The sequence below is a fragment of the Poromitra crassiceps genome (assembly GCF_964638095.1).
Source record: "Poromitra crassiceps genome assembly, chromosome: 6".
NCBI lineage: Eukaryota > Metazoa > Chordata > Actinopteri > Beryciformes > Melamphaidae > Poromitra > Poromitra crassiceps.
In genome coordinates this window covers 62,521,441-62,544,563 of record NC_139627.1, presented here as the reverse complement: position 1 = coordinate 62,544,563, position 23,123 = coordinate 62,521,441, and the positions used below count along the sequence as shown (strand labels likewise).

The 23,123-nt window shown below is 44.2% G+C and overlaps 1 protein-coding gene across 1 annotated transcript in view; it reads right to left on the bottom strand.

Moving 5' to 3' along the window:
- itga4 (integrin alpha 4) overlaps nucleotides 1-23,123 on the bottom strand; it is a gene marked incomplete at its 5' end in the record, with an annotated part of 155,792 nt that overhangs the window by 5,071 nt on the left and 127,598 nt on the right. Inside the window, 7 exons of the mRNA XM_083638333.1 lie at nucleotides 5,971-6,090; nucleotides 10,274-10,372; nucleotides 14,695-14,820; nucleotides 17,739-17,864; nucleotides 20,171-20,278; nucleotides 20,703-20,796; nucleotides 20,966-21,055. Of these exons, the coding sequence (XP_083494459.1) occupies nucleotides 5,971-6,090; nucleotides 10,274-10,372; nucleotides 14,695-14,820; nucleotides 17,739-17,864; nucleotides 20,171-20,278; nucleotides 20,703-20,796; nucleotides 20,966-21,055 (763 nt within the window). The remainder of the gene's footprint in view (nucleotides 1-5,970; nucleotides 6,091-10,273; nucleotides 10,373-14,694; nucleotides 14,821-17,738; nucleotides 17,865-20,170; nucleotides 20,279-20,702; nucleotides 20,797-20,965; nucleotides 21,056-23,123) is intronic.

The following is a 23,123-nucleotide window of genomic DNA, read 5'->3' as shown; positions in this document are numbered from 1 at the left end:
CTGTGCGATTCGGATGCGAAACACGTTTGATATTTGAATATTTGTCTTCAGTTCTGCTCCTTCGAGCCCTAAGCCCCAGCCCCAGCTTTAAGTAGGGTCGTTGATAGTAAGTGATAAGTAAACACTGATGTGAGTACAGTCATTGAGGGTGAATGGCCTGTAAGTAGAGTCGTTGATAATGAATGGTCGAGAATGTGGGGGGTCTGTCATGAATAAAAGGAGCAGAGAATGAGAACATGTATTTGTAAGCTGAATAAGCAGCATTAATATTCAAGTCTGTCATGAATAAAATCAAGGGGAAATAATCAGTAGAGCTCAGTGATCTTAGTTAACACTTTCAGTGCCACGGCCCTTGGGCAAAAGGTTGCTTGCTGTGCCACATAGGCCGCAATGCATTTTAAAACAGTCATATAATTTCTTTAATAATTACTATGTAAACACTGAACACGCACAAATAACGATGAGACTCTCTTCTATCACCTGCAAAAAAAAGTTTATTGATCCCATTTTCCGTTCTTTAGTTATGAGCCGGAGAAGATAGCTTGATCGAACGAAAAACAGAGCTTTTTTTCTACGAGCTGAGATAATGAGCCTTTTGTGAAATTAAACATTTCAAGCACATCACTGACTCTGAAGCTAATTTTCTGATGTAGTCACACCTCAAAAATAATTTCCTTCAATAAAACAGTGAAGGCAAGGGAATTTTGTTTGGAAGAATAATATTTTTAGCTGAAACCAGCAGCGCTGGCGCCTGCATGCGCTGCTGGTTGCAGCTTCTTGCTGATCTTTTGCTGCTGGTGGGCATCGGATATTCTGGCTTGCGTTTGCCAACCCTGTCCTGCTGTCTGGGTCTGTGTTGTGTACTTGGCTCTGCGTGCCCACCTCCCCCCCTCCTCCTCCCCCCCCCCCCCCCCGTTGTGGGAGGAGTGTCTCTCTGCTCTGCTGTTTTCTCGTTTTCTCTGCCTGTGCTCAGCACTGAAAAAGTCAGCTAGATCCTGCTTTTTTACAGCCGCGTGTACCAGCTCCCATGCTTCGAGTTGAGAATAATAACAAATCCACGGCTGATCATGTGTTGCAGCGGACACGGAGGCTGTTGCAGCGGACATCGAGGTGCTCAATTGTGATAGCAGATTGGCTGCTGCAGGGGCACAGCTAAACGTTGCTTCAATGAAGCCGCTGCATACGGACGGATGCGATGCGATTTCCTTCCCCCCAATGACTTCTTCTGTGTGTTTCACTCCACGTTCTCTCATCTGGAGAGCGCTGTCGCCACCTAAGGGTTCTGTAAAATAGGTTAGACACATTCAATACCTCTGAATATTGTAAGAGGCGATGTAAGAGGCATAGATCGACACCCCCCCGTCAAAAAAAAAAAATCGAGTTATGACGCCATTTGGCGTCGCTGGCACTGTACGGTAAATTTCTAATGACGCCATATGGCGTCGCTGGCACTGAATGTGTTAAGTGTGATATTTCTAAGAGATTTTTATGTGGCTATAATGGTAGGCTATAATGAGTCATGCATTCAGAAATAATATCCTCTAGGGTAGTGATACTCAACTTGCGGCCCGGGGGCCAGATGCGGCCCGCGATAGGGTGCAGAGTGGCCTCCCAACGTGAAATAAAGTGTGACTGAGCTCCAGCTAAATTGTCAAATAGCGCTGTCCAGGTACAAATATATACTTTACTTAACTTAACTTAACTTAACCTAACTTAAATTAACCTAACTAACCATCCTGTGAGTTTGTGCACTGTGCACAGAATTGTCAGACTAAACTCCGGCAATCTGCTACAGAAAAAATTACATTATTATGGTTTGTTTATTAATTGGCTCCTATCAAAAGTGGCCCTCGGGCAAAGCAAGTTGAGTCTCCCTGCTCTAGGGCCACACCACTTCCGGGAACCCCCATCCTGTGTAAGTAGGGTTCCCAGAGTAAAACATTGGCCATTTCCACCACTGCTTATGGATGAGCATCATCTGCTGCATGCCATCGAGAACCGTTAGTCGGATCGACTTCAAACTTTGGGAGTGTGCCCTATTGTGCAGTGCAGTGCCCTATTTTCGTGCAATTGGGCATAGCGCCACCTACTGGCAACACAAATAGCGCTTTATCTTGATAGCCATTCATCTGATAGACTTAAAACTTAAAACTCGGGGAGTGCACTTAGGGGGACTCAACGGAGTGCAGGGAGCTGAATTCCATGAAATCTGGCATAGTGCCACCTACTTAACCTTGCTTGCAAGATGGATAACCTTGCGAGATCAAAAGAGATTCTCTCGACGTAATCCATCTTGTCATGCACAGGCAGTTAAGATGATTGGCCGACCCATGCCGGCCCGACGAATCAGCGGCAGCCTTAGGCGGGCTCAGGCTCGTCTGGGCAAGTAGTGGGTACATGGCCTTTGTAGTTCTTTTCACTCGTCAACATGGCTGCCGCCGCGGAAGTGACAGGCAGTCTGAATGAAATTGAATGTAACGTTCCCAATTCTATGTATTAAATTCAAAAAAATTAACGGCAACATTTGGGAAGGCTAAGCCACACAACTAGTTCGTTATAATCTAACTTCATGCTTCGAAGGTGACTTTACGACAGTGAGGACTCAATCAATGAATACCACGGAGATCAGGCACAGGCACCTTCGGCGATCTGATTGGTTGAAGTTAACACCCACCAGCGGTGATAGACAGATGGGTCATCCAATCACCTGCCAAGTAGCTTGGAAAAAGTGCCCGCCTCCGTCAGCGGGTCTGGTTACTGCATTCCCAGATCGACTGGTTTAGTGAAACGTATGTGGAGCTATACCGTCCATCTGGCAGCGTCAGGTTACCACCTACTGGCAACACAAAAAATAGTTTATCTCGATAGCCATTCATCTGATCGACTTCAAACTTGGGGAGTGCGCTGCTGGGAACCTGACATACAACAGTGCTGAATTTTGCGCAATTCGTTCCTATTAAAATGCCCCACTTTGTAACAGTAATTAAACATCTTTACAGCCTGGCCCTTAACACGATTTTGGTCTACTAGGGATCTTGCGCGGTACGCACGCTCGATTCCTAGGCTCGCTTGCTCGGCCGCTTCGCGGCCTTGCCCGTCCTGCCTTGCCTGCAACTTGGCTGCTGTGTGGCCAATGAGACCAGCCTCACTGATGATGTCACAGTGGGATTTATTACATCACTGATTATGTCACAGTTACCGTTACCGTGGAAACAATTAAGTTTAGCCCAAAATCACAAATCAGAATGAGGAAGTCCCCGGTATATTTTCCATCTTGTAAGGGGTCCTTGACTGAAAAACAGAACCTCTGGAATATGGTGTACAGATACTGTATAAGTGGTATTTTGACTTTGATATTAAACTGATATACATTATATATACAGAGCATGTTAAAAGTATGGATTGTTGGTAATGAGTCAGTATTTATGCTATGGTAAAACACAATGTCCGGGTACATCATGTGTTTATCTCACAATATCCGAATATGCCATATATAGAAATATGTGGAGTCAGTAGGCCTAGAAATTTTGTTACCAGTTGTAATGTAACATGGATTATAACGCTAAGTAGGCTTAAGACAGCTACAGATTTTACATTCCTATGGACGCAGTTTAAGCTGTTGTTGTTTTGTGTCAAATTATTGATTTCTTTAATAAGCAGGATAATGTACAGCGAACCAGCCATTACTACTAAATCAGTGGTTCTCAAACGTTTTCACATCAAGGACCCCTAAACTGACACAAATTAGACCACAGACTCCCATCTGATAAGATGTCCCAGGGTCCCCGATCTGTTAAGCTGTGTTCACATCTATGGTCACTTCGGTGCCCATTGAGCCATCCCCAATTGCTGCACTGTTTGGAGTCCTGCCAGCTGGGACTCCTCTGCCCAAATACTTCTTAGATTTTGTGGCTTTTCTAACTCTTCTAGCGAGGCGATCAATTCTAATGAATTGGAAGGGTCCCTATGCTTTTTCAGAATATATAAAGGGCATCCAAATTATCCCGCCAGCTCCGGACTGAAGAACCTTCCCTCTTGATCTTGTCTTGACCCCAATCTACAGTATCTGACCTCTGTATAAACTACTTCTACTGACCTCTTTTTATCCTTAATTCTGTCTACCCCCCCCCCCCACCCTTGTTGTTTATCTGATTTAATATTATTTATTTACTTTTTTCTCTGTATGGTATTGTTGTTTTGCTGTAACTGTGAGGTTATGTGTGTTGTGTTGTGATGTGATGTATGTGTTTTGTTTGTGTAAACTTGAAAAATCCCATAAATAAATCATAAAAAAAAAAGCTGTGTTCACACCGAGATATTTATTTTTCTCCCTGTCGCTCGATTCAACCCTTTGGAATCGCTCTGTCGCTATGTTTAAATCGCTCATCAACAGGCACAAGAATTGACGGACATCTGGGGGCTAACGTTAGACGATGAAAATGCAATGTCATGATGTTTGTCCACTACGAGCCACCGTAGTTGTTTACAAGCTAAGCCTATCAGCGTGCTCCTAACGCGAGCTTGTGTATCTATACCGGTAGTACAGACTTCACTTCCTGTCAGCTGTCAGCCTGTCAATGCGGTTTGTTGCCACACTAATAACACTTATAAACCAGCGGTTTGTTCCAAGCCAGTGTGATCCTTGACTCACACGGCAGCCAATCAGCGTTGAGCGGCAAGCGACTGTTGCCAGCAAGTGCGTGCGTGACCGTGTGTTGGCCTATGAGTCCTTGGGTCCATGAGTGTGTGTGTGTGTGTAGGTCTGAGCCTCCTCCGGCTAAACACAGCGTTGCTGTGGAGATGGCCTCGTCAATTCAGTCCAAAGTTCAGGCGTCAGATGTCAGGGCGGGGGGGTGAATGTTGGAGACGCAGGTTGCACTCAAGGCTTCAGGAGAGTTTTGCTGCTAGTGTCCTTGACGGCTATAGCAGGTGGCGGGGGGGGGGGGGGGGGGCAGATTAAATCCGTTGTTTTGGTTTTCCCCGGTGGGTGTAGCGATCAACAACATTCCTCACACGAGTCAGTCCTGATCCTCGGTTTTAAACACTTCGGCGCAGCGGCAGTGATATCTCCAAGAAGTAATCCATTTTTACGATTCAGATCAGAAATCGCAATAGTCCAAGTACTCACTGCCCCGCTCATCTCGTTTATCGTGACGTGCAGCCTAGGGTCAGTGACTGCTGTCTTCCCGTATCCCGCGGCGAAGGTCCCGTCTGGGCGGGGGGGGGGGGGGCTGAGAGACCAGCCATATAATCCATATTTGTAGTTTCGAAGAGACATATGCAAGATTGGCTCCAGGTAGCAGAAGCAGAGGGATGAGGGGGAGAGGGGAAGGGAGTAGGAGTAGGGAGACGAGGAGAAATGCGACCGCCTCCGTTGGTAGCTTGTCCAAACGGATGTGTAATGTTGAAGTAATGTTGTACATTACTTACCTTCCACAGACAGTAGATCATAGTAATGTAAACATAGACTGTATGAATATATGGATGTAGCCTCCGTGACATCACCCATTGGTTTTTGGACTCGCGTTTTGTAGCCTTGAGGCATTTTCATGATCGCTTGGTTCTTTGGAGCCAGAAGTGAATTTGGATGAGAAGAGCCACATGATGGACTGGACAGGCGACCTGTCAATCACGCCCCAAAGCATAGTCCTGCTTTATCGTCTATTTGACTCTAAATGGGACCATAATTGACTAAATGAACATCATGCTGTGTTGAAGAAGACTTGAAACTAGTGATTGAGACCATAAACTCATTAGGAAAGTGTTTACTGAGGTCATAAATCAAGTGCGAAGTACGGTCATGTTCTCATTCACTTTCATGTAACTGGACTTCTATTGCAGCCAGTGGAGTCGCCCCCTGCAGGCCATTTGAAAAAAATGAAGGTTTAAGTTACTTCTGCATTGGCTTCACAAACAGAGATAAGAGCTAGCCCCTTGAATGTATTGTATAGGATAGTAGTAGTATTGTACCTTCCACAGACAGTAGGTCACAGCTGACAGGATCAACAGACCCAGAACTAAACTGATGACGATGATGAAGACTTTCACCGCTGCTGAGGGCTTCTGGGTAAAATGGGCCTCGACCACAACCTACAAACACACAATACACAAAACAATGATACGTCTTCAGCACTAGGTGGAGGTAATCAGCAGTGCAGGGCTTCACTGACATCATACACAGGAAAGTGGTTATCTCTTCCATATATGGTTCTGTTCAGACCTGTGCATTATGTGGCCCGGGGGTCAGAAGCAGCCCTCACGACGGTTCTGCCTGGCACGGGAGGTCGAAGACAAACCACACCATTTTCCTTATGAAGCTAGAAAAATCTAATGAGATAACCTAAAATGTATTGTATTTTTGAAACACGTGTGTCGTGAATGTGCTTCTTCCTGAATAAGTGCATAGTATGTTTTCTACAATTTAATCGAGTGATAAAATGTGACGTTACGGCATGACAAAAACAAAATATTGGCCCCGGGGAACAATCTGGGTTTCTCATGTGACACCCCCAGGAAAAATAATTTCCCACCCACAGCTGAAAACAGACACAAATCATTGGAGACAAAAACCAAGAGGAAGACACTCGACTACACCGTCACATCTAGTGTTGGAGTCGAGAACACCTAAACCAAGACCAAGACAGAGGGGGGGTTGTAAAGCGCTTTGGATAAAAGTGCTATATAAATGCCATTTACCATTTACAGTGGAAAACTGGGTTTTTCCTGGCTCAGAAAAACGTTGTGGTCTCAAGTGGTCTTGAAATAAAATAGAGTCCGGCCGAGTCAAGACCAAGACTAGTCCCAAATGAGACCGAGACCATCAAAATTGTGGTCTCAAAGAGCGGTCTCGAGACTGTAGAGAGAATTTAGATGTTGTTATACCCCCTCCTAGCCGTAGGGGGGCGCTAAGTGCATAAAGCTACTCTTTGTTGTGGGACTTCAGAAGAAGTCTATAAAAGGACGTGACGAACAGGAAGAAGGGGTCATTCCCCAGGAGCAGGAGAGGGGGGTGAACCACAGTGTCTGTGTGAGACTTTGTTTTTGTAAATAAACCTTTCCTAATAATTTTACCTTCTAGTTGCATTGGTTTTCTAAACTTAGAGTTATAGTCCTCACCACAAGACTGAGAGCGGTCTCCAGTACTCCAACACTATGCACATAACACTGATGAACTGACCATCCATAACATTGTCTGAGCTGGCCCGAGAACGCAGAGTCCAGGCCTGGGTTCTGCTACCATCAGACATCCAGAGATTATTAGAAGTGGTTTGTAACCATCTTCCCCTAGACAGATTATTAGAAGTGCCGAGTAACCATCTAACCCAGGGGTGGGCAATTATTTTTCATGGGGGGACACATGAGAAACCCAGATTGTTGCCGGGGGCCGAACAAATATTGTCATGCCGTAACCCATGGATGGGTAACTTTGATGATAGAGAGGGCCACAAAAAATGTCCTCGCTACCAGGTTTTGCTGAGGGCCGAACGGCGCCAGCGTGAAAAATTTGGTGCATTTGAAGCCACGTTTAGAGGAATAACTCATTTTAAATTAACAGTTGTGATGTCATTATTCAGTCTTAACCACCAATATTTCATCCTTTTCTCACTCACTCCTATGTCACCACCTGCTCTCAGGGCTTGAAATTAACTTTTTTGACCACCTGCCAATATGGCTGCTAGATTTTAAAGTTACCAGCCAATTAGAATTTCCACTAGCCAAAATGTTTTTCTTGAAATAAATCAGAATATGAGTGGGTTAATTTAAGCATAAGTATCAGTAAGTGGCCTGGGATGATCAAAGCCTGTGTTGAGGGTCACACAAACAAAAATGCAGTCTTGAAGCTAAATAAATCCAAAACCAATGAGTTAATTATTTAAATTTCTAATTCAATGTAGCCTTTTAGTCATAAAGATTATTGAAAGATATTCCATATTCCAGACTGAAATGCTATAACAGAAGTGGAGTATTGGCCAGAATGACATGAACATTTGGACACTTATTCAGCGGGTATCTTGCATGTTGCGTTCAGGTGCACTGTGTAAATTTTTTTTTTTTTTTTTTTGCAATTCCATCGCGGGCCACACAGGTGGCGCCCGCGGGCCGCATCCGGCCCGCGGGCCGTAGTTTGCCCATGTATGATCTAACCACTAGACAGATTAATTGCATAGTGCATACACATAATCAAGTGAGAGATTGAATGTTGCTAAACGCTATCGGTAGGAGCTAGCTTTGCTGGCTAAGTAAGCCTAGTACATGTAATGTGAGGCATAACGTAATAATCATAGTAACAAGCTGTGGACACCGTTGACGTTGTGTACCAAGAGAATACACAATATACATTACACACTCAGTAACACCTACAAATACACAGCACAGAATTCCCGCTCATGGGCTCTATCTTCCCAAAAGCGCTAATTTAGCGTTTGCACTCGTTTAACGCCGTGCGCAATGCAAATTGGGGGCGGACACAAGCGTATGCCTGTGATAATTGTACTGGGCATTGGCTGCCCCATGCCAAAGCAGGCATTTCAGCGCTAAAATGTGGGAGAGATGGCATTACCCTATCGTCAGCAGCGCGCAATTACTTTGCACTAAGAGCTTTGAAAAGGTAACCTGACGCTGCCAGATGGACGGTTTAGCTCCACATTACGTTTCACTAAACCAGTCGATCTGGGAATGCAGTAACCCGACCCGCTGACGGAGGCGGGCACTTTTTCAAAGCTACTTGGCAGGTGATTGGATGACCCATCTGTCTATCACCGCTGGTGCGTGTTAACTTCAACCAATCAGATCGCCATGCCTCTGACGTCACGTTTGCGACCGGAGGAAGGTGCCTGATCTCCGTGGTATTCATTGATTGAGTCCTCACCGTCCTCATCGTCGTAAAGTCGCCTTCGAAGCATGACGTTAGATTATAACGAACTAGTTGTGTGGCTTAGCCTTCCCAAATGTTGAGGGTCGTTTTTTAGAATGTAATACATAGAATTGGGAACGTTACATTCAATTTCATTCAGACTGCCTGTCACTTCCGCCATGTTGACAAGTGAAAAGAACTACAAAGACCATGTACCCACAACTTGCCCAGACGAGCCTAAGCCCGCCTAAGGCTGCCGCTGATTCGTCGAGCCGGCCATGGTTCGGCCAATCATCTTAATTGCCTGTGCATGACAAGATAGATTACGTCGAGAGAATCTCTTTTGATCTTGCGAGGTTATCCATCTTGCAAGCAAGGTTATTGAAAAGGACCTCTTACGCGCAAATACCTCTCTGCGCTCGGTGCGCTGCACGGAGATTACGGAGGTATTTGCGCAGTGGAAAGTGGAATTACTTTTGGATGTCATTACGCACAGCCTTGCCACGCCAAGACATCAAATCATGCTGCTAAAATTGGGTATTAGCAGATAATTCAGTGAGGCAATCAACTATAACTCACTGAGAAACTTTTATCACATCGCAAAGAGGGAAATTAATTGAGAAAACTTGTTGGACAATGGACATAGGCTATTTACCTTCATAAGCCGGAGGGTCGTTGGCACCACAGACGATCTGTCCTCGCACGAGTGAGTACACTCTATTACGCATGGAGAGAATTACATCATATTGCATGCCTCGCGCAAACAGCCATTGCAAGACAGGAATCTGATTGGTTTTGATTGATGTAATGCCCAGCATTGCCTGGCCACGCCTGTGAATAATTCTGGTAGTTAAGGCCGCCCAAATCCCGTTTGCGCAGGCATTTTGGGGCGCAGATGATTTTGGCACGGCTCTAATTTGCGTCTACGACACGTGCCGTCAACCTTTTCCATCCCCAACATATTTCGGGGCTGTTTTAACTTAGAAATCAGGGAGGTCACGTCTACCAGACAATTATATCACTTTTAAACGGTTACATTTCTGTATAAATCATTACAATATGCTCCTGTGATGTGGGGATGCTGCCGGCGCGGGGGTGCAAAACTCGGCATAACACCTGGCGGACGGCGCAAGGCGGACTGCTATCTTCCGTGACTTAAGGCACGCGCAAACAGGTGCGCAAGCGCTATTAGGGGATAGCGCCTGTCGGAAGATAGAGCCCCATGTCTCTTAATGCTGAATCAGACAGTAACATGAAAAGCTGGAGGAGGTAGTTCAAGGTGATTTGTTATGATTTGTTCTATATGGTTCTAGGAAGGTTCGGTGTGGTTCTAGATAGTTCTGTTTGGTTCTAGAAGGTTGTGTGGTTCTAGAATGTTCTCTTTGGTTCTAGACAGTTCTGTGTGCTTCTGTTTCTTACCTGTGCTGCAGTATGTGTCTGGACCAGGATGGTGTGAGGATCTTCTCTAGGTGATGTCAGCACTGCTGTGCTCTCCAACAGCATGACACCATGACGACCCTGAAGGCAGACAGCCAGGTTGAGTGTCAGTTATTTGCTTCCTTGTTATGTAGTTTATTTCTCTGTGTTTTACCGGCTTTCAGGTCATCATTGTAACTTCTTAATGTCTGCTTTTCAAATAGATCAAGAGTCAAGAGACAGTTTATTGTCCCACAGGTGGGAAATTTGTCTTGGATGGGGAAATGTTATGTTATTTTAAAATTATTGCTTGTTACTTGTTATTATTGCTAGTTACCTCCTCTTGAAATTAAATCTGTTTTTTCTGCACCAACCCAATTTCCACCTTTGGGGATGAGCAAAGTTAATCTAATTTAAGCCCTGAGATGTGACAACACACAGGCTAGCTACCACCTACCCTGTTAGTTAGCTCATGTCTACATGTTAGAAATCCCACATTTTCTGTGTAATGTTATATGGATTCATTCTGTTTAGGGGTTCTAGCACCTTCTAGATGAATGTTGCCTATTTCTGTTTAGGGGTTCTAGCACCTGCTAGATGAATGTTGCCTATTTCTGTTGGAGGTTCTGGCACTTTCTGGATGGGTGTCACCTATTTCTGTTATTTGCATGGTTATTGGTTGTTTGGGGTCACATGGTCTGTTAGTTTGCATGATCATTGGTAGTTTAAAGTCACATGGTCTGTTAGTCAGAGTTTAAGAGCAGCCCTGCTTTCCTCAGAACCAGTTCACGAACAGCATGAGTCAAGACCTCTTTGGATTTCACTCCATCTGCCTGTGTCAACAGTGGGAATTTGTGACCCAATAAGAGGACTAAACTCGACTACTGTTTCCCGTGATTCTCTGACCGGATTCACACCCATAATCTTCACTCCTACTCAAACCAGTAACCTGATTGAAGGATACCTCAACCTTCATTATACTACATGCTGTATTATGATAGAGATGTTGCTAGTTTCCAGAGGTACTATTCTTTAGCTGCTAGTTTAGTGAGTTTTGGTTGTAGAGTGGTCAGACTACCATTGGAATCTGTGGATTCCCAGTTTTCATTTGACATCTTGTTGAATTTACTGCCGCAAACAAACTGGGGGGAAAAAATCCAACCATTACCACAACCACTGTGCCAGCACCTTTATGGCAGTAGTGCCCTTGGACATGAGTAACATCTGTAGAGATAAGGGTCTTGATGGGTCAACTTGGATCTCCGTTCCTGTTGTCTATAGGCCCATAATATTTTCTTTCATTTTCATTTGAAAACAAACCACGACGCCCGTGGCACTCTCACGTGATGCCAGAGTGGTGCCAAGTAGAGGTCTTCACGGGTCCAAAATTACGGACCCGGACCCTAATGGACCCGGGACATTTGTGCCCGGACCCGGAGTGGACCCGTCTATTATTAGAAATCTGAGACCCGGCCCCGTTCAGAACCGATAAATGGCGGACCCGGAGTGGACCCGTCTATTATTAGAAATCTGAGACCCGGCCCCGTGCAGATCCGAGAAATACCGAGGCAGAGACTAGTGGTGCCGACGTCAAAATTGCTTGTTAACTGCTACAAGTTGTAGGCTATATCAAATGAAACTTTGGGCATCTTTATTAACTAACGTTATAGCATATTCTCCCCTGCTGGTTGACACTGTCAAACTGCTGCCCCGGACACTGCCTGACCGTGACGTAATGCATATTATCCATTCATCCCAGCCAAGAAATGTGTAATAAAAAAATAAATCCACGTTTTCTGTTATTCTTCTTGCTGACTGAAAAGCCACATGGCTAACGTTAAATGCGAAGGGACACGCTGCCAACATCTTCACTGTGCGTGCATTAGAAAGTGCGTTTCACAGTGAAACATGGGGGCTGCTACTGTTAACGCTAGTTAGATAGTACAGTGGCAGTCTCTATGCTACCGCCGTTCATTCGCCCAAAAACACACACAACAGCGCTAGAAACAATCACATACATGTTGTGACTTGTGTACTCACCATGCGATCATCAAATAATAATTCAAAGTACGGAAACTGTCATTTTCAAAGTAAATCCATAGCGAGAGGAACCAGGAAGAGGGTTACCTCTCTGCAACGAAAATCACTTCCTTGTTTGCCTGAGATGCATGTGTACCCATGCGCTCACATGCGCCTCATGTAAACGAGGAAGTAATGTAATTTTCGTTGCAGATGGGAACGCTCTTTGCTACTTATATTCTCTATGGATTTACTTGCAGTTTGTGACAACAAGCCTCACGTGCGCTGTTTTGATGCGTTTCTCTCGTGATCAGCGCTGATCACGGGTCTTCTCGGATCCACTCTTATTACACATAAGGATAAATAGACCCGGACCCGTGGGGACCTTAATTGACCATAAGAAACATGGACCCGGCCCCGTACGGGTCTCGGGTCGGGTCCCGGGTCCTAGGGTCCGAGTAGACCCGTGAAGACCTCTAGTGCCAAGGCTGTTCTGGGTGCTATCATAGTAACTAGGGTGTGACTCTCTGGGTGTCTCACAATTCCATTCAATTCAGATTCCGGGGGTTACAAATCCATTCAAAATCGATTCTGGATTCAGTACATAGGGGGATTTTAGGATCTACTCACATCCGCTGTGTGCTAAGAAAGGCAATGTAGCAAATTATGGCATGAAAGCGGAATAAATTGTAGAAGATTATGTCGTTTTTATCTTTGAAAACATTTTATCAACTCATAAGTTTGATCAACTGACAAAAGGTAATTCATGCTCATTCATGCTAAACTTCAAGAAAAATAAGTTAACATTTTATTTATTTATTTATTTATTTTTATTTATTTATTTATTTATTTATTTATTTATTTATTTATTTATTTATTTATTTATTTAATAAAGAATTGATTCTTGTGAGTTTCTGGACACCCCTAATAGTAATGTTACTACTGATTAGATCTCCGAATCTGCAGCTGGGTAGTATTAGGGCAGGGCTGCTGGAAGTAACTGTAAACAGGGGGTGCTGGGAGGAAGGGAAAAAAAAATTGACGTTTTTTTTTAAACATTTTTTTGCCATATTTAGAGGAATATCTCATTTTAAATTAACATTAGGATACTGTTGTGATGTAATTATTCAGTATTTTCTCCTTTTCTCATTCATTCAGAGCAAAGAGGGATAGCATGATGATAATGCTCTATATCTCCCTATTTGCTCTGAATACAACAGTTAACATGACACAGACTTAACATGATATAAATATTATCAGCAAACTTAATGACTAGACTAATTATTCTGATCTGAATGGCATATATCAAGAAACATTGACTCCTCTCTTTGCTGTATAGTGGGAGGTGCATTTTTGAGTAGGCTATTAAAATAGCATGTCAAGTTCACATTTCTTTATTGCCAGATTAAACAATTCGTATTGGTTGTTGGTTGGTTCAACACAACATGTGCGTGCATGCGTGCTTCTTCTTCTTCTCTAGCCTACAAGCATGTAACTTCCTTGATTGTTATTGTTGATAATTCTATTTAAATAGGCTACATTTTCAGTATATCAATAATGCAATCATTTCCCGAAACATTCTTAAACAAGAAAGGAACATAGTGCACTGCAAAATATTTTTAATTACATTTCTAATTTTTTTTTTTTTTTTTTTTGTGTGTGTGTGAAAAAATCTAGGGGGTGCACCCCTACTTCCCGTGGCCCTGTATTAGGGCACGTTCACGCCATGCGCCGAAGCAACGCTCAACCTAAGCACAACCTACGCTCAAGTTTCATTTGGGCGTGTTAACAGGTGAAGCCGTTCGCTCAAGCCACACTCAAGCGATCATTCAGGATTCAGCCCTATTTTCCAAGTGTGAAGCGTGACGCTGCCAGCCATGAAGTCAATGGAAGCTGTGGGCGGGTTCAAGGCGCACCGAGCGAGGTGCTGAGAAAAAGAGAGTGCTTCTGGTGTGACCGGATAAGCGTGAGCTCAACTTCAGCGTGAACTCAACTTCAGTTCTGCTTATATGAAGTGCCAGGTGTGAACAAAGGCTTACTCTCGTGGTTGCAACAGGGCCTGTATGAGCTCTAATATTTATGATGTGGTGTATCTCTTTAACATTTAGCATCCATGTAATGCTTTGAACGACCAATACTGTTGCTACACAGTAGCATTATAAGCGAGGGCATGTCATATTTCCATGCTCTTGCATACCACCATGTGGCACCTCGCGTACCACAGTTTGGGAATCACTCTGAGATCTATTGTGATCTAGAATAATACTGTGTGCATGTGTATGTTGTGTGTGTGTGTTTACGGTGTGCGTGCGTGCGTGCATGCGTGTGTGTGTGTGTGTGTGTGTGTGTGTGTGTGTGTGTGTGTGTGCGTGCGTGTGTGAGTGCGTGCGTGTGTGTGTGTGTACCGGGGCCTGCAGCAGTACAGTAGGGTTGATGTTGATCTCCAGCTGGACGGTGGCTTCTCGCCCCGCCTCCAGGTTACCAAGACGACACAGCAAGCGCTCACACAGAGTGTCGCCATGGCTACAGAACTACACACACATGCACACACACACACACACACACACACACACACACACACACACACACACACACACACACACACACACACACACACACGCACACACGTACACACATGCACAGTCACTATTTACAAGTATAGAAGTATAGAATTATTTATTTGGCCAAGGTATGTTTACAGTTACACATACAAGGAAATTGACTGGGTGTGGTTGGTGCACAAGTTACATACAGTACATAGGGGTATCATGTTAAGCAATACATCCACTAGTGTGGCTAGTACTGTAATACTACCCGGTATCGCGATACTTTGGCTGGTACAGTATCGCAGGGTAAAATCTTGGTATCATGACAACACTAATATAATATATATATATATATATTAGGGCTGTCAAACGATTAATTTTATTAATCGCGATTAATCTTGCGATTAACTATAGTTAATCGCGATTAATCACATCTTTGTATCGCATGTTTAAAATGCCATTATTTTGCATTTCAAAGCATTTTTAATTAGATATTAATCATTCTTACCAGTGTGTCGTGATTGGGAATCAAATTAATGCAAATAAATGTACTTTGTGATCTTGAATTTTAGATTTATTTTCAATTCAATAGAAGTGGAATGTAGACAGGAGTGGCTCTGGACAGGAGGTAACAATGTCTACAAAAATATATCTAGAACCGATACTTCCGGCGGCGGCGCTGTGGAGCAGTCGAAACCTAAAATGACACAGCTTCTGAAGAAGGCTGTGTCTGAGCTAAAAACTTTGTCACTTCCATGTGAATAATGGCTCGGTATAGAGAGCCACAGGAACGAGTCCGGAAATCATCGATGCTAACAGTCCTGGTTCTTCACTGTTTTCGCCTATGGGAGTTTTGAATGGGTTTTTAGCGCGATGCTTCTAATAATCTCTCTGGGCAACGCTGGCTTAATCAAACGCAAACCAGTGTTTAGTAATATCATCTTCACACACGAGGACCACTTTTATGAGTTTTGAAGCTTTTACGTGCCGTTAAAAGAGCGGCTAGCTAGCAAACGGCTAAATGAGACTACACTGTTGAGTCGATGGGGATAATATATACGTCAATAACGTCACCACTTCAAAGGACGAACATGGAAATTCTCTTTCCCTGACCTGGTTCAGCCCTGTTCAGCCCGGGGTAATCAGTGCACATCAACAACAGTCCAGGTTGAGTGCTGACGTGACGTGGAAGCCTATGCGACAGTGTGTAGTTCTGGACTAGCTTAGCTCGAGCTTTTTACTTCTAGGGCTCGCATTTACGCTACAAAACTCATGAAAGTGGTCCTCATGTGTGAAGATTATCCGACTGAACTCTGGTTCGCGTTTGATTAATCTTGCATTTGCCCAGAGACCGTATTTGAAGCATCGCGGCAAAAACCCATTCAAAAATCCCATAGACAGAAACAGTGAAGAACCAGGAAGTCCGGAACTTCCGCGTTCTGACTACAAAAATACGTCATCCCTGCGGCTCTCTATTGGAAACTGAGTATTGATAACGTGTATATGGCGTGAAGACATTGGAGCCGACCTCCCAGTGGTTAGTTTTTTAAAGTAAAACGAGCCATTTAGAAGCGTATTGCTGTCATTCTTTTCCATGCCTGCCTGCATAAGCAGGAAACCGAACGGCTTGACTACAAGTACGGGTGCGACGAAGGGACAAAATAGCGGCATGCGATAAAAAAAAAAAAGCGTTATGGTGGGCCCTTAACGCATCGCGATTAACGCGTTAACGCTGACAGCCATAATATATATATATATATATTAGAGATGGGATCGTTAACGCCATTAACGGCTGCGTTAACGCGAGACTCTTAACGCGCGATAAAAAAATTATCGCCGTTAATCTATTTTAATCTTTTTTTTTTTTTTTTTTACCTTTATTTATACAGGGGGAGTCTCACTGAGAGCAATGCTCTCTTTTTCAGGAGCGCCCTGTTCACATTCACACACATTCATACCTGGAAGCTGTCCAGTACAACCACAGTCTGATCTGCTGGCCACTGAGCAGCTCCACTGTATTATTATTATTATATATATTATTATTCTCAAAGTTGTCTGGTAGCAGGGTCCACTTATATTGAGCAGGCCATGATGATTATCACTTTAGAATGGAACAGGTATGTAAGCGCGGACATTTATGTCTGCCTCCCCCATCCTGGCTGCTGTGGGGGGGCGTGAACAACCGAATAAACAGAAACCTGTTCACAAGGACTTACTTCTAGTCATTATTTATGTTGCACACACATATTTTGAATGGCTTCGACAGACTTCAAATGACCCATTTTAATCTAGATTAATCTAGATTAATGACCAGGATTAATCTAGATTAATCTAGATTAAAAAAATTAATCTATTCCCATCTCTAATATATATATATATATAAACAATAACAGCCGCCCTGGAAGCTGAATAGACAGCCCTTGAAGCAGATTCCGCGTCTCGAGCAGAGTTTCCTCAGTTCCGTTGTGACGTAAAATGCATCACAGCGGAGGGTTTTGCCAGAGGATGAAATGGGACCTCTCCGTGTGTAAAACATATAGTGAAGGTAAACACTGCCCATCTGCTTATATTAACCACATTATAATGATACAAAATGGGTTGATAATCAGCAAAGCCATCCTTCAAATAACAAAAGCCCTTACTGCTGTGACAGTACTGCAGCATGGTGGCCAACCAAATGAGCAAGTGAGCAAATGAGCTGTGATAAACTCTGAAGAGAGTGTGTGTGTGTGTGTGTGTGTGTGTGTGTGTGTGTGTGTGCGTGTGTGTGTGTGTGTGCGTGTGTGTGTTTGAGTGAGTGCGTGCGTGTGTGTGTGTGTGTGCGTGTGTGTGTGTGTGTGTTTGAGTGAGTGCGTGCGTGTGTGTGTGTGTGTGTGTGTGGGTGTGTGGGTGTGTGGATGTACCATCCTGCGGGTTGTGGTGGAGGAGAAGAAGAAGACGAGCTGTTTGATGAATGAAGCTGTGGGAACATCACAGTCCTCTAGAACTGACACACTGTTGTCACTGAGCCAACACACACCCTGCGACGACTGGAGAGAGAAAGAGGGAGAGAGAGGGAGGGAGGGAGGGAGAGATAGGGCGACAGAGAGAGGAAGAGAAAGGGAGACAGAGACAGTGTGGTGAGTATCGAAACATTAATGGGACACTCCGCCAGTTTTCAACCAGCTTTGTAATATATCAGAAAACTGTCAACTATTTTGCAGGCATTCATTTAGTTTGACAGTTTTTGAGAGTTGATTTGAGTTAAGTTGATGTCATTCATGCACAGAAATGACATCACCTTAACTCAACTCTCAATAACTGTCAAACTAAACAAATGCCTGCAAAACTACAGCTTTTCAATATACTACTGATTTTGTAATGATACAAAGCCGGTTGAAAATCGGTGGAGTGTTCCTCCATTGATGGTGGATTGAACGGTCTTTTTTAGTGCTGATGATTGTTGATTGATTTGTCGATTAGTCTCACGTGGTCTTACATCATCACCTCATTACATCATCACCTCATTACATCATCACCTCCAACAACAAAGGGTCTGAATCACAAGTCCGCATTTCTGAGTTTTGCTGCAGATAAAGCTGTTTGAGCAAAGCTCTGTTACGCTGTGTGTCAATTGGTCAACCCTTCTGACGAACAAGGAGGCTACCATGCAGTGCTAGTCAGAGCACTTCAAGAGCTTCTTCAATGAGTGAGGCCTCGCTGGACCTTCTCCCTCAGGTAAAGTCAAGTGGACCTTGACCTCCCACCAAACTTCTTTGTGATTGAGGCCAGTGCCCAGCTGAGGAATTCACCTGCAGTGATGGAATCCCAGCAGAAGTCTTCCAGCAAGGCGGTGACTTGGTGCGAGACAGACTGGAGGACTTGGTGCGAGACAGACTGGAGGACTTGGTGCGAGACAGACTGGAGGACTTGGTGCGAGCCAGACTGGAGGACTTGGTGCGAGACAGACTGGAGGACTTGGTGTGAGACGGACTCGAGATCCTGTTCACTTCTGGCTGGGAGAGGAGGGCTATCCCATCAGCACTGCCCTTTACAAGAATAACGGAGAGAAATCAGACTGTTCCACTGACAACGGCATCACACTACTCTCTATCAGACTGTTCCACTGACAAGGGCATCGCACTACTCTCCATCGCTGGCAAGACTCGAGCCAATGAGTGTCATCTCAATTTCATTCTGGTTGCCCTCAAAGGGCAGGTTGTAAATGTAACATGATATAAATATAAATCTACATCTAGCCTACTTATTATATTGCATAACTGCCTCTGGTTTGATTATTATTGGTTTTTAGTAATAACTTAATAATTAACAATTAGCTCTGAAATCAGAATTATAGGTAAAATAATGGCAGACAACTAGCCTACATAGTGCCGGGCCAGATTTGGCCCCCGGGCCTTGAGTTTGACACATGTGCTCTAGCCCGTGACTTCATGAACACGCTCAGCCCCACGCTTGCCGAGGATAACGCACCAGAAAGTCAGGGGCACCACAGACATGAGCTTTGTCCTGAGGCAGTTAGAGAAGTGCAGAGAGAACATGGGTTTCTACATCGTCTTCATAAACCAGAACAAAGCCTTCAACACAGTGAGCCATGACGATCTGTCGGAAATCCTGGCACGTCTCGACTGCCCACCCAAGTTCCTCACCATCCTCCTCCAGCTCCAGTAAATTAGGGCAGGTCAAGCCAGTCGGCTCCCTGTCAGACAGCTTTCCCTTCTTCAATGGTGTCAAGCAGGGATGTGGACAACATAGCCAAGGACAAGACAGCAGATGACATCTACAGATGCATACAGACGTACCAAGATGTACCCAGACCAGATGGCATCTCCTTGGAGCAGCTGGTCCTGGAGCTCCTGTTTGCTGATCATTCTGCCTTGATCGCTCATACATGCCACAACCAGCAAAGACCTAGACAACCGCTTATCCAAAGCCACCAGCTCCTTCGGGGGTCTTGCTAAGAGAGTGTGTAAGACCACTGTCTGCACCACTCCACAAAGCTAAAGGTATACAGAGTGGTTGTAGTCCCCACCCTCCTATAAGGAGCAGAGACATGGACCTTGTACAAGAAACAGGTGTGTCTGCTAGAGCGCATCCACCAACGCTGCTTACACACCATCCTCAGCATCAAGGAGTGAGGTGAGAGAGAAAGCACATCTACTGAGCATCCAAGCCATGAGACTGAAACACTAGCTGTAATGGGCAGGGCAATTTGTACTAGTTACTACCACTACTACTTCCACTACTACTACTACTACTAGTACTACTGTTGGTACTACTGTTACTACTACTACTACTACTACTATTGGTACTACTGTTACTAGTATTACTTGTGTACCTGCCAGTCAGCCAGCTGCAGCAGTCTGTGTTTGTAGGGTGTGAGGATCTTCGGCAGGTCGATCTCTACCACAGTATCCACTGACCTGCTGGGACCAGAGTTTAATACCTGCAGACAGACAGACAGACAGACAGACAGGCAGACAGACAGACAGACAGACAGACAGACAGACATGACATGACATTATATTAGGTGTTCTGTGTAGTTCAACAGTCTAGTTAACTATTAACCTTTATTATCACATCTATTTAATAAAGTTGACGTTGTGTGCGTCTCTGCGTATCTTTAATGCACACCCACACCCCAGGTTGGATTGGACTGAAATTTTGCATGGCGGTGGGTTATGATGCAGGGAAGGTCATGGGCAGGTTGTATAGTCTTGGAAATGATCTGGAAAGTCATGGAAACCACCTGGACACTGCCATCATTTCCGGCAAAGCAAAAGGCCCAGTTGTATTGGTTTGTGCCTATTTAACCAGGGAAAAGCAGGGTACATTGCTAGTTATTAATATGACAGGGTTAATATATTTACCTTATAAGTGTAGTTGAATCTCTCAGTGTAGCAGTCGACTGGAGTAGAGTCTTCATCAGCATCCCCAAAGACAAAGGATGTGGGAGTCACAAAACTACAGACAGACAAGAGAGACAGACAAGAGGTTCTGTAGTTATAGGAGCATGGTCTCCAGACTTGGCCTGTTACCATTTCACATTTAATGTAGGCTAACCTTTTAGCAGCATCTATTGATTTGAATTGGGGGAGAGAGAGTAATACTGTAGCAACACATGCTGTCTCACCCATGGATGTTGACATCAACTCCATATCTGAGAGGGAGAAACAGACTGATGGAGTTGTCATGGAGATACTCCTCCTCCTCGTAGTTATCACTGAGGAGAGATGGCGAGCAGAACAAAGATTCACTTTAATAGCCACGTTAAGTAATCATTTACAAACGAGGAATCTGACTTAGTGCAAGTATGCAGCACAGCGGTCACATCAATACTAGAATACGATGCAAAACAGAAAAACAATCACAAATGAGAAAGTGCAAAATATAAAGTCCTTTAAAGTGACATATGGGGAGGATAACACTTTGTTGTTTTTAATTTACATTTATGACCTTGTTGCTGCATCTTCTAATGCACTGGCTTTACGTTTTGCCAATCTGGGGCATTTTTTTTTTTTTAATCTAACCTTTGGGGGCAGGCTCGTTTGAATGCATGAATAACCGGAACTCAGGGGCCCCGGTCGGCAGCGGAAGAAAATCCCTTTCTGCTCCCTGTAAGCTCTGCCATTGGGTCCGACTGCCCGGGTCTGACCATTTATGGATTTCCTTTCCACTCCCCGTGTGTCGCTGTCAAATGCCTCCGTCGCTATGAAATAACAACAACAAAGCTAGTTCGTTGCTACACGCTGTGGAGTGGATGTCAGTCACATCCACTCCATTTTGATTGGGTAAAGTGCAGCATGCGAGCCTGCCCCCTACGAGCACTGCTATTGGGCTTTTCACAGAGCTTGAAAATAGACCAGAAAACCCTTGTGCCATCAAACATTTTATTTCTACCTAAATACATATATGACACGTAGTGTATTGATGTGCTCACCTATTACAATGGGTATTTCTGTATGTTTTCAAAATTTATTTTCCTGTGCCAACAGCTTAAGACAGAGATACTTTCACCAACATTCAGTATTAAAAAATGTTGCTGGAGATGGGATGAATAGAAATGTTAATTTCTTTATATATATATATATATATATATATATATATGTAAGGGATAATGGATAGTGAGCCGGTGATTACTGGCGAAATAATGACCGACAGGTGATATTGAGCCCGACGCGCAGTGGAGGGCTTAATCATTCACCTGAAGGTCATTATTTCCAGTAATCACCGGCTCACTATCCATTATCCCGCTTAGAACACGGCCTACAACTAAATCATTCAATAATCTGACAAAAATAATTATTCAAATAGATTTTTTAATAGCGTTTTCAACGACAAAGCGGTTTCATTCGTAATTGGCACACAAGACACCACAGCTGCAACTGGTTGGCCAGTGTCTTGCTGACAAAAGGCTCTTATCAACTGATTAATCCAGGTGTGGCAGAGCAGCGGTCGGTTGTCGAGAAATAATGACCGGTGAATCTTGTTGATTGACCAATCAGAATAGAGTATTCAAGAGAGCCGTGTTCTAAATATATATATATATACACACACCACCCCAACACTACAAATAACCAGGGCTGTAGTACTTGAGTCCGGACTCAGACTGGAGGCCGGTTTTTGACGGTCTTGGGGCCTGTACTACGAATGTTGGATAAGAAGATCCAAGATCTGTCCCTTGATCTGGTTTGTCTAAACCAGATCAGCTCGATTGTAGTTAACTTGTACTACGAACATCGATTGCCACTTGTTAACGCGAACCAGGTTTTTCTAATCTAGCTGACAGCTCGTGCACATGAAAATGCCCGTGCACTGGAGCTCGTGCCCGCAAAAGAGGCGTGGTTTTTAACAACTGCCAATCACAGTGCCATATGGACTGCTCCAACTCTGACAGCGCCAGACACGCCTATTTCCTCATTGAATGAAGCCGCAAATACAAATCTGCGTTGGATATTATTACTGTTCCCGAATGACTGTCTAAAGTGACCACTTTTATCCACACCAGTAATTTCTTTGAAGAGCGGTTTCGTAGGCTATCTACAGCTCTCTATCTACAGTCTTTTGTGGAAGCAATGTGTAATCTACAGTATCTCAGTCCAAAATCCGTATGTATTGTAGCGTATCGCTAATACGCCAAGGAACGGAGAGTTGTAGTTGGTACAGGTTCTTTATTCACAGGCTCCTTTAGCTCCTAGCAGCTAGCTTCACACCGCTAGCTCTACACACAACAACCGGTCTCGCTCACTCGCATAGCTTGACTGACATCCGGCCCCCGGCCGCTGGTCCTA